At 37.3% G+C, this 12,886-nt stretch overlaps 1 protein-coding gene across 1 annotated transcript in view; it reads right to left on the bottom strand.

Moving 5' to 3' along the window:
- The window catches only part of epha4b (eph receptor A4b), a 108,231-nt gene that overhangs the window by 34,513 nt on the left and 60,832 nt on the right, over positions 1-12,886 (bottom strand). Inside the window, exons 6-8 of the mRNA XM_056743134.1 lie at positions 10,582-10,694; positions 7,809-7,971; positions 5,810-5,918 (exon numbers count right to left, since the gene is read on the bottom strand). Of these exons, the coding sequence (XP_056599112.1) occupies positions 5,810-5,918; positions 7,809-7,971; positions 10,582-10,694 (385 nt within the window). The remainder of the gene's footprint in view (positions 1-5,809; positions 5,919-7,808; positions 7,972-10,581; positions 10,695-12,886) is intronic.

Genomic DNA, 12,886 nt, shown 5'->3' with positions numbered 1-12,886 from the left:
GTGGTGTACAGTACCTGAATCATCAGGGGCATTAACCAATGCTCATATTACACAATCTTAATAAGTAAAACACAGTAAAAAGGGGGTGGAGTAGTGGGGGTTACATTAAGGATATATCCTGCCTGGTTGACTTCAAAAAGCATAAGCAGGAATTGTTTTTAATTGACATAAATGTTTTAATTGGTATAACTCAATCAAAAGCGGCATATTGCTGCTGTCCTTCTGAAACTTCGTATTGTGGAGTATAATAAATAAGGAGACAAGAGACGAAGATGCGTCGAGACAGCTTTACGCTCCACTTTAATAAATAACACTCTGAACAGCAAGTGAGGACAAATACAACCACGCACATCAACCACCGGAACACAACACTCAAACCGACTCCTCCCTCCCTTAAAGGTACAGTACCTTGGAGAATGTCTCTTCAGTAAAACTTGTGGTTCGCCACAGTATCTCCATATTTTGTGTTTTTTATTTCTCGCCATAAATCATTATTATAGTCACCCTTCATGTTTGTCACTGGGTCACGCAAATATCAAACCAATAGAAAGAATTAAAAAGTCTTGCTATTTTGACAACACAAATAAAGGTATTTAATCATTTAAAAACCTCAGTGTTTTGTCTATTCCCCAAAACAGCCAATTTGTACATCCAAGGTTTCGAAGGGTCAGCTAAGATATAAATGTAAGACAATTAATATAATTTTTTGATTAGGTTATTTGAGATTTTTTTAAAGAATGTAACCAAGTATGATTATTTGAAAAATGTATATGATTATTTTTAAATACTGTAGCTGTTGATAATCAACCACCCCCCCCCTTAAAAAGGAGCTTGCTTGATTTTCTAGCAGCTGAAAATATAAAAAATATAATTAAAAGAGAAATATTGGCATATGGGGTGTGCGCGGCAAATAATTAAGCGCTCCACTGGGGAAATGGCTTAAAAGAGATAATCCTGCTGGATAGAGCGAGTTGGACGTGGGAGTTAAATAGATTTTCCAACTTCAGTATAAAATGAAAACAAAAATAATTGTCTGGCAATGATGGAAGCGACAGTGATGTTCTGCAGGTCCACGAGCTAAACTCGCAGGAGTTTCCCAGTGGTTAGCACCTGGCTGCCGCTTTATCGCTTCTTGGGTAACGCGCTAAAAAAAATGCAGAATTTGATGACTGAAGACCATCTGCTTGCTGTAACACATGCCATTTTCTCCTGTTGTCAATATAAAAATACCAAAATATTCTGTGCCAAAAGTACTCGGTGTGCTGGAAAAGCAAATTAAAATAGTACTATTTATAATTTATTTATTCTTGTCTGGGTTTTCTTTTCTCATCTTTTTATCAGAAGAAAACAGGTTACAGGAGTGGACAGACTGGTCCCTGCATCTCACACCATGGCCATGGTGTCTAGCATACTAACAGCTGGGCCACTGCTCCTACTCCGACTATATGGGACATGGATACTTTTATCCAGATAGTACACATATTACAGAAGCTGAACATGAAGCAGGGGACGGATCAAGAAAGATCCAGCAAGGGGAGCTAGTATTACCTCTTTGCACTTTTGGCCACACATGCAGTGAAGTCCAAATTGATGGCAAAGCCAAAGCATTTAGATTTATGTGCATTTGAGTCTACAAATACTACATAGTTGCAACTTTGAAACAATTCTCCCAATAACATGAAACACACGGGAGAACAGCTTGTAAAACCAGCAAAGTGATGGATTTATTTTAGAAATATTAATTGTATAGCAGATACTGACTTTTTATAGTATGCTAATCATGGCAGCTTATTTATACTTAGGAGACAAAACAACCCCAATTAACTTCATGTTAAATGATCAAAAAGCACATATTCCATACAGTATTTCTTGCAGGCTAATGTGTGAGTCTCATTAAGTGAAGGAACAGGCAATGCCGACGTTAAAATCTCTAAATTATGCATTATCTCCCTGAGCCAGGTGAAGCTGTGAACAGTACAAAAATATGCTAACAGTGCTGTAGCCTTTAAAATTATTGCTCAAACTCCAAACTTACAGGGAATGGGAACACAGGCAGAGACAGAAGAGGAGTGTGGGGAATAGAGATTGAAAATAATAATATTGTGAAAGAATAAGGCGGATGCTGGAGGTGTGAGTTATTTTGTGGAAGGTGATGCAACCTGGCAACCGCAGACTCCTTATGGTAAGTAAAGCCAAAATGACCTCCAAAGTTCAAGTGGGATTTGCATAGATCAAGATGTGAGGTGATTATGTTGTTTGATCTCATCTCCCTGCACACCTGAACTGCACAAAACGACATGAAATACGCAGAAAAACCCTGTTCAGTGTTTGAAAGGAAGCCAGTCGTTCTCCTCAAGGACATATAGGTGCCCAGAAAAGGTTTATCGAGACCTGACTTCCCTCCGAGAGACAGTTTAGATTGTGAAAGTTTGTATAACCTTCTGTTGTATCTTAGACAGCTATGTTACAGCAGAGAATTATGCCTGCAGCTGAAGAAATAATCGGCGTGTCTGCTTTGTAAGTTACTGACTCCACAAGTTATCACATTTTTGAATAGGGGCTGTTCAAGGGTCTGGGGATATTTAGCCCAGAGACACTTATGAATAAACAGTTTACGGTTTAAATATGTATTCTTCAAAAGTTACATCAGAAAAGAGTCTTTATTCAAATGAAACAAATCTTTCAATATTGCAAATACCACATTGGCCTGGACATAAAAAAATATCTACATACTTCTAAAATCCACAAGGCTACCAGTTTTATTCAACTTCTGTACACATTACCTGCATTGTCATGAATCCGCTATCATGTCATTTTATTCTTGTCTTGTAGTGGAGTCATGGCATAGCCCTTGGGTTTTGTGTGAGAAAGACATGGTTTTGCTTATATATTGGCTGACATGTGCTTTCTCATGTCTTGTCTGTGTCTCCCGCCATCTCGTTTCCTTGTTACCTTCCCATTAGTGTTTCATTACCCACACCTGTTCCTTGCCAATTATCCTGTGTTTGTTTCACTTTAAACTTTAAAGCATCCTCTTGTCTATTGTCTTGTGCTCTTGGACTGTTTGATGTCAGTACATGTATGCTGTTCCCTGTAAGAGTTACCTTGTCTACCAAGTTCCTGTTCCCTCGAGTTTAAGTAAGTCTAGTTTTGTGTTTGTACCAGTGTTTATTTTCTAGTTTAGTTAGTCTGTGTTCTTGTTTTTGTTTATAGTTTATCCAGTCTTGTTTTCCCCATCGTGGGGTTTGTTTTGTCCTTTTGTAGTGTCTTTTGTAAAATAAATATCTGTTTCTTCACCACCGTGTTTGCCTGCAATTGGGTTCTTCCCCTGGAAAATCCTAACACTGCATATTACCATCCTTGATACTGTTCTCTGCTTTCATAATTTAAAGTCAAACTTATTGAACTTGTCTGAAAATCCAGAATCATGACACCAAGCTGAAACTGCTTGTCTTATTACAAGCCTGCCTACGCTTCATTCACAACTTCTCAAACTCTGCTACGAAAATAAAATACTGGACACTGGAAACTGGAAACAAAAAAAAACAGCATAACAAAGTTTAACACCTGCATGCCATAGGTGAAAGGTAAATTAGTTTATTGCGTTGAGAAAGAGAGAAAGTCACGTCAACTCTATTCACTTTAATCAAACTGATTTTTCACAGCAATGGCGGTTCATAGAGCCTATCAATAGTTCTCCGAAGTTGGCAATGCATTGAGCTGCAGCAAAATGGACTGATTGAGATGAACTTTTAAAACGTTTAAAGATGCAAGTCGTTTAAAAAAGAACACAATTTATAGAAACATAACTTCCGGGAACTATCTAAAGGCACCATGAAGCTTGTGATGCAATAGAATTTTGAACTTCGGTTGTCGTGACTCTCTCTTGCTCAACCACTCTGATAACTTTTATAAATTACTAAGGTGAAATTCTTGTACTTTACATATCGTCGCTGTCTTTCTGAAACCTTGTAGGTCCAAATTTGTAGTTTTCATAAAGTGGAAAAACACAGCACTTTTTGCAAAAATTGCATATTGTGTTGTCAAAATTGTGAAGCCCATTTTAATATTAAATTAATTTTAATTAGATAAAAAAAGGTTTCAGGAAAGACCGCAGCAATATACCTCAGTAACACCACAAATGTCCAACACAAAACTAGTCACATATCCCATATTTCTAACCAAAGTGTGCTGTATTTGGTATGCATTTTTTTAAAGGTTTAATCCGTTCTAGATTGACCTTCACGTTGTGTTGTGACCTCATTGTATTTGCTATATCTATAATGAAATACATTGCAAGTCAAGGACTTTGTGGAAGGTTTACAATGAACTGTTACTGAATTAGTCTGTGGGTTTATAGACGATTTCATCGGACGCATAAGTGCCTGATCCCCAGATGTGTTTGGCTAGTGTCTAATAATATATTTAATTTAATTTGTTCATATTAATTTGTATTATTATTTTAATGTATAATTATATTAAATACACGATTTGTTGTATTTTATTAAATAATACATTTGTTGAACGTGTCCTGTAGTTTTGAGGCATTTAAAGAAACCTTATGGTACATTGACATCTAGCGGTTGAGCTTGGTCTCAGAGTCTAAATTCAAAATATTGGAGTGACAAGTTTAGGCAAGTAACGGTTCTTCTCGGTTCTTCAAGCTGTTCTCGGAAGTTAACTGCAACCCACGAGTGTGCGAATGCGCAGTAACGTTTGTTTATGTTGTCACTTTGAAACCGTCTATAAACCTCTACAAAAATTTTTTTACTTGCATGTTTCGATAGCTCAACATCTCCAAAGCTTTTTTTCGATTGGAACCAAACTATAACCTTTCTTACTGACAGCGATTCTCCTTGGTGTTCTCAATGTATCCTTTTCTGTCCATCACTGTCTTTTCAAAATACATCTTTCTGAAAAAAAACACCCACTTCCAAACAAATTCCCCACCTGCCTGTTTTTCTATCAGTAAAACCACCTATCAATGGGCATGTCTTTCATACTGCATTCTGATCTTCCAGCTTTCACTCTGGACAAAGTCGACATGGGAGAGCTCTAATGGGTAATTCATGAAGCTGCAATGACTTGTGGGTAAAACCTGGTTTGCACTGCAGGTGGCCGTGTGGCCAAGTTGTTTACTCTATGATGCAAACTAAGCTTCTTGGCTGATTAAAATGTGGTTACAAACTCAGGCACATTTTTTTAGTTTTGGTTCATAGTTGAGTGGCTGCGATGAATTATTTGTTGCGCGGGAATTCATTACATGTATGTGTGTGTGTTTCAACATGTACGCTCTCAGTAGGCCAACGAGAGGCTGATTAGGTCTATTCCAGTCAATACTGAATAGAGCACTCAGCGTGATAGGCAATCACCTCAGATCAATACTAATGTTTTTAGAGACTGCAGACAGGCTTTGTTCGAGAAAGAAAGCGCTATTTAATTTAGTCAGAGTATATTTATTATCAGAATTAATTTGTAGGCTCAGTAAGTCTCCTTCGGCTGGCTGCGCCGTCTTTTCTGCTTCAGCTGTTGTTGAATATCTGAGGTGCTGTGCAAAATATCTTCTCTGACTCAAATTTCAAGCAAAACTTCACAGAGCCTCTGTATTTAGATCTTTTATATGCTTTGCCATGAAGGAATCCGTATTTTATTGACTTTCAAGATTCAATTTCTTGTTAAATAGTCCTTAAGACAGAAGCCCTCATATTCAACATATATGAAGTAACATCAGCATTTAGGTCCAGTACAGTACCCACTCGGCCAGGACGAAAACAAGGACAGAGAGACTCACGTAAAAGTTCGTTCTTACCTTCCGCTCACTACAAAACACGTCACAAGGAAGATAAGTAGTACAATGCCACCCGCTATAGACACCGCCAGGATGGTCGCCTGGTTAGGGTCCCCAATGGCCAGCATATCTGAAACAGAAAGAAATGTTTGTTAATGTTAACCCTTGTGTTCTTTAAAGGTTCATTTTCTGTCTGTTTAGGGTCCTAAAAACAAAAAAAATCCACATGTAAAAGCAGTAATAATTAATAATTAAAAAGTATGTTTTCATTTAATATGATAATAAAAAATATTCAATCAAAAGTCTGCAAAGAAAGCATGCAATTTATTTAAAGCAAAATAAAATTCATTAATAAAAAATATTCATGGAAACATACAAGTTAAATATTGTTGTACAATTATTGAGTAAGAAAGGAACAAGGAAATGTAAATTCTGGAAAAAATCATATTTGTAGTTTAAACCAAAGTTAAGTACATTTTTGAGATTTTAAAGGGTCTTGAGATCCTTCAGACCCCAAACTCTGGCCTTTTACTTCAAACTCTGCCTGGTTCCACCACCAGCTGCATTTTGCTGCTATATACAGTACATGGTTGAAGGTGGATGTCAATTCTCTAATTTACGCGTGCCATCCAAATAGGTATGTTAACAGAGGGAATAACAGGCTCAGTATGAAAGTTTCACGGCGAGCGTATGGATTTTATGCTGCCGCAATCGACTCATTACTCAAAACAAATACATCATTTATCAAGCCCGGCAACGTATGAGTAACCACCTTCTTCAGGAAAATGAATATCTCCAGCAACAGGAATTGATTTAGAATTCCACTCAACACCGTTCAACAATCTCAGTTACGTGCTGCTCCCTGTACAGCAAGATATCGCAACCAAAGGAGACAGAAGCAAACATACCCAAAATACAGTAGTGAGATTTTTTTTTTTTTACATCTGAGTAAACAACATCCTTAAGAGCACCGTGTGTCAGAGCAGGTGCACTTACTGCTAAGCATGAAGACATTTTAAATAATCTTCCTACGCTGTCAGGCTAAACATGTATCCAACGCATGCACAACTGCACACATGTGAGAGGTCTATGAATGTCACCGTGAGCCGAAGGCTTAAACATTTCTCATATAATTAAAAGAGCAATTACTGTACTGGTCTCCGTTAACTCTGAGCTTGGCAGATGAGGTCGGCTGAGCTCTGTGATATATTCCCAGAGATGCTCTCTGGACCGCAACATGGTTTAGATTAGACGTGTATGCCACAAAGCCTCTATGTTTGCTGTATAAAGGCTTTTAAAGTGCCTCCATTCTTTGATCCCGCAGGTCAGCTCAACACAGCCCTGTTTGTCCTCACGAGACACAGACACGCACAGTGGGCCCCTCCCAGGGACTATAAGCAGGGGCTTTAGTAAATAAGTCACACACCGGTTCACCATATTGAATTCAGAGTAGTGCACTGAATTCTCAAGCATCTGCTCAACAATGCAGACGGAAAACACATACATTGGAATGTAAAAAAACACAATATAAAGACAGTTATATCCAATGCTTTTTTTTCTTTTCTAGAATCTTTACAGTCCCTTTTCTTTGATTTACACAATAGTCACATTTTGTATTAATATATAAATAACTTTAATACCTGCAGCACATATGCAGTTGCTTATACTGTAGTTTCATCTTTTAAAAGACCAAAATCTAAACAAATGTTTCAGGGGCACAAATGGCTGACATAATAAACCCAAAATTATCAAAAGGACAAATATGCCCAACATAACATCACTACAGTGTGTCTTTGACTTAATATATCACGAATAGGACTTATAATTAAAAGAATGCTAATGCATGACATCACAATTCGCTGAGGGCCACCAACATTCACGGTTCACAGCTGATGAAAGTAGAAGAAGAGAGGTGTAAAGATAGAGAAAACGTTGAAAACAAGAAAAGAAACATGCCGAGAACGAAGGTAAAGTATGCAAACAGCCAAAAAAAACACTGAGATCAAATCTATGACTGTACCTTCATGACTGGTCTCCAGCTCGATCTCTCCACCATAGTTGCCGTAGCCTCCGTCCGTGCGGGCTCTCACCCTAAACACGTAGGTGGTGCCCGGCTTCAGCCCCTCTACTGTCATCATGTGGCCTTTGGTTTTCAGAACAGTGTAGTTCTGATCTCTCTGGTTCTGGAAGGAAAGACACATTTTTCACTGTGAGACTTGTCTTTAGCTTTTATGAGTAGCTATGGTAGACAGAGAATGCAGTGTTAACCAAAGGTGAAAATGAGCAGAATGTCAGTCAAGTATTATTACTTATTAAAGCTCTTTGAGATAAATGGCGTGGTGAAATTCTGAGACGTGCGCCACGTAGAGAAGCAGAACCCTGCGTCTACATCTAAAAAATGAGAGGATTAATGAAGGATATTATTTCGGCAGCATGTTAACACTGTAGCCAGCAGTACTAATCTTTTGGTAGTCATTATGGAGAGCCAGATGCTGAGTTAATTTTTTCATTATGCGCTAACAGGCCAGTCAAGAGCTTTTATTTACACTGTGTACCACGATTATTGGTCTGATTACAGTTACATGGGCGAGACATCTGATTTATAATGCTGCAGTGCATATAAGAATGTGAGTCTATGAATAATGCATAGTGATTAATATTAAAGTAACTGCTCAAACTAACTAATAACAAAAAAATACTGGCTTCATGATCAATATTGCATAGAAAAATTAAAGAACTAGCTGGAATTCATTATGATTGGTTGGAAAGTTGAACCAATGCAATGGGCTATATGCATGCAAGACTTCTGCGTTTCACAGTAAGAACCCTAGGCAGTTTCCGGTTGGGGAGTCTTAAAGAAGAAATAATTTTTAAAGCCGAAAATTTTTAAGTTTAGCAGATCCTGAACAATGCGACACATAGCATTGTTATATAGAAGTGGAGTTATACAGTTTTTTGAATGTTATAACAAAATGTTAACTTATGAAAGTATAATTTCAAATATGTCTGAAAAGCACTTCTATATACCACTGATGTGTGCCGCAATGTATAGCATCTATTAAATTAACTCTATTCTTCTAAATCTTAAGTTCATATACTTAATATACAAATATCAGTTTATCCATAAAATAAACAAATTTGTATAGAGATTTTAAAAACATTCTGAAAACAGAATGAGTTATGTAAGCATAAAATGTACATAATGAAATACAGTAAACAGACATTAAATCATTTCAAACATCCCATAACTACTGTAATGGATTCTGGGAAATACTTGGTCGCTGTCCACCACACCCCGAAAGAAGGCAGAGCAGTTTTGTGTGTGATCATGAGATTGTTCCAGTTCCAACAAATACACATCCAACACACAATCACCATTGCCAGACATCCATCTGTGCATTCAGCCTGCGCACACATCCCATAATCGCACGGACGGCAACCAGTACGAGTGCCAGACCAGACTAGGTCAAACGATTGCATCTGTGTTGGACTGATCTAAAATAAATCTCTTGCATGTGAATAGACATTTTTACGTATTAATGCTATTACGGGTCATAAACAGATGTTGTGAAAAGTTGTTTTTTGTGATTTGGTGTATTCTACATAAATTCACCCTAGATAATGTTCAGAACATTAAGTGAAAATAAAACCTGAATAATATCGACTGAATAAGACAATCTCAAGGATTAAAATCATATTGAAATTAAAGAGACAGTTCAACCCCCTCAAAAATCTGTCATTTTTTCATTTCAAATCTGTCTTTGTTCTGATGAACACAGAGAAAGATATTCGAAAGAAAGCTTGTAATATAGCAGTTCTTGGCCACCATTGACTACCATAGTAGGAAAAATTACAACAGTAGTAAAAAATGACGCAAAACTGTTCGTATTCCTACATTCTTCAAAATATCTTCTTTTTGTGTTCAACAGTAGAAATAAATGTACAAAGCAATTGTTCCTATAATGGCACTCAATGGTGTACAAGAATTCTTCCAAACATCTTCCTTTATGTTCATCAGAACAAAGAAATGTATACAGATTTGGATAAAAAACATTTTGGGTTGAACTGTTCCTTTAATGACTGTAATCAATCTTTGAAGCTCCAAATTTCATAATTAACACATCATTATAAAATAGGAATAAAAAATGTGATCATTTAAAACCTAACTCACTTCTTTCAGTAACACGTATTATCTTATATAATGCATATGCATTCACATATTGTGTGACTTGTCTCGTCTTGTTTTCATACCCAGGCTACACTTATTAACATATAGTGGCACAACCCTAAATTATGTTTATAAAACACATAAAGTGTTATAACATCACCACTATAATGGCCAATTTAAACCTGTTAGTTAAACATAAGCATATATGACCTGGGAAATGGGTCAGCTGTGTTTTACACTTGTGTGAATGCACGTGTGTGGTGTCTACAGGTGTGTCACAGAGTTCTCTTTGAACGGTGATGTCCCGACTTCATTTTCCTTTTATAATTAAAAAGGCTTGTGTATGTGAGCAGTCAGCTGTGGCATACGGGCTTTCTGATTGCTTTCATTCCCGAAGGTACAATGATGCTTCAGCTCTCAATTACACGTGCCAGGGCTGCGTGGACAACGGCAATCGTTATGGCTTTTAATAGAGGGCAAAGAGGCATGTGTGTAATCAGTGTGTAAAGAGAAGAGACGTCTTATTAGTATGAGAAACAGAAATGGAAGAGAGGAGATTACATGAGATGCGTGGAGAAGAAGAGATGAGATGAAAAACGAGGACGTCAAAGTAGACAATATTTACCTTTTCATAGTAGATGACCTCATATTCAACTATGACCCCGTTGGGTCTGTCGGGTCCTTGCCACGCCAGTGTGATACTGTCTTTGCTTTTTCTCTCCTTCAGGATTACATTCACTGCAAATAGAAAGATGGCGAGACAGGTAAGCGAGACAGAAGTACAGCAGTGCCATGTGATGATGTGCATTCAACATAGTGCCCTCGGGAAGCAAAGGCAATCATGTTAAGAGTACATGCGGTGTGTGTGCATCTGTCAACAGACACTTAAGACCACCTCGGTTCAATCACAGCTCCTCGGGTCACACTGTTTTATTCCAGTTACACCTCTGTTGCTGCAAATCAATGGTCACAATCCTCCTTACATACTCGAGTGTGCTCGACACATACACACGCATCAGCTGACACACAAACTGCTGCGAAACCTTTGTCTAACGAGACACAGCGACAGCCGCACACCATGTATTTACACTCCTGAAACGCCATGACCTGCCAGCTTCAGTCTAACACCTCTCTCTCTTTGCCTTTCTACACTACACCAGGACAAAGAGAAATATGTGAGAGGGTGTGTATGGGAGAGAGAGACAGCAGGTCTGATATTTGGTCAGATGGTTGGAGGTAACCTGATGTCCTTCACCTTTTCTGTGATCTCTGAGAACAGCTTTTGAAATCACACTTGGTCAATGACTTAAAGATATCTTTTATAAAGACTGCACTCGCAAATACCCGAGTTGTGCATGATAAAGAAATATATTCTAATTTATTAGACCATAATAATATATAAGACCATAATCTTATAATACAGAGAAAACACAAATATTGTATATAGAAATATATTCTGTATATCCATATTTTCATTTTACCAGTATTTCTTAATGTATTTTGGCCATTCCAGTCCAGTGTCTGTTAAATTTCAACAAAATGAAACCTCAGAAGGGACAAAGTCATCCAACAGCAATGTGCAAGGTTGACAGCATGGCACAACACATAAAAAACTGTGAGGTTATTAAATAAATTATGATTATTTTTTCCTAAATATATGAAGAAATAATACTATTGTATTGCCTAATAGTGAATAATAACCTGTTTTCTTTGCAGTATTTGAGGTCTGATAAAATACAGAGCATCTTTTCTGTTATTTTGACCTGTTTCTCCAGTTTTCAATTTCTTCAAATAAATGCAAATAGCAACAATGTTTCATTTGATATTTCGGGAGTGTGACGAGCAAGGGGCTGATGACGGCAGAGATAATGAGTGTCAGCTGGGCGTTACACCGGCTCCGTATCCCTCAAGGTGGAGATGTGAAGCATAAAAGGACGAGAGGCAAAGTGTACAACGAGAGAGGACCGGGACCGAACATATGTTAAGTTTGTATTTTTGTTCCTGTGGCCTTTTTCTTCCGTGTTATTGTTTGTTTATTGTGATTAAACTTTGTTTAAATGTTCGCTGTTTCCCGCCTCCTTCCTTACCAACTTTGAACTGTGTTACAGGGAGAAATATCGTTCTTTCTTGGCCTTCAGAACTGCTTTTGTACATTCTTCAAATAGTTTTTTTTTGTTCAACCAAACAAAGAAATGTATAAAGCAATTTTTCCAACTATGATAGTCAATGGTGGTCAAGAACTGTGTGGTTACAAGCTTTCTTCCAAATATCATTCTCTGTATTCATCAGAACAAAGACATTTATTCAGATTCTTAACAATTTAAGGATGAGTAAATCAAGACTGTTACTTTATGCACTATAATTGAGAAATTTCTATGATTGTTTTTCAGGTCTCTTTATGAGAACACTATTGTTTTTTTATCTTAACTGAAATTTTTTCATTATGTGAGAAGACATCTTTGTGCTTCAAGACATCAAACTAGCACAATGTAGGACATTAGTGATCGGGGACAATCGTCACATATGCCTTTTACCCCTCATTATGCTAAATATTTGGCCACAGTTTGTTAAGACTGACCAATCAAAATCACTTCTAAATAGTGAAATGCATTTTACTGTCTAGTGCTACATAAAGTCAGTCATAAAATCTTTGGCTAACAGTACAAAAAGTACACGGCTTTCAGAACGACTACAGAACAAACAGTTCCTTGTGGATGTCATCAGGATGCAGAACGGTAGATTTTAGTAGAACTTCAGTTTGTAATAGCATATCCAAAAATTTACATTTTTATGGGTGGCATTAAATCTTTTAAACTCTATAATTTCCAGATTCTTGTAAGGTCAGCATCTGTCATCTCTGAATGTATAAATCATTTGGATCTTTGACCCTGTTCTGACACAAAGCACCTCTCTCTCTCTGCGTGCGCTCA

Source organism: Triplophysa dalaica, chromosome 3 (genome assembly GCF_015846415.1).
Source record: "Triplophysa dalaica isolate WHDGS20190420 chromosome 3, ASM1584641v1, whole genome shotgun sequence".
NCBI lineage: Eukaryota > Metazoa > Chordata > Actinopteri > Cypriniformes > Nemacheilidae > Triplophysa > Triplophysa dalaica.
Note: the sequence above shows the minus strand (reverse complement) of the source record. Positions and strands in the feature narration are given on the sequence as shown.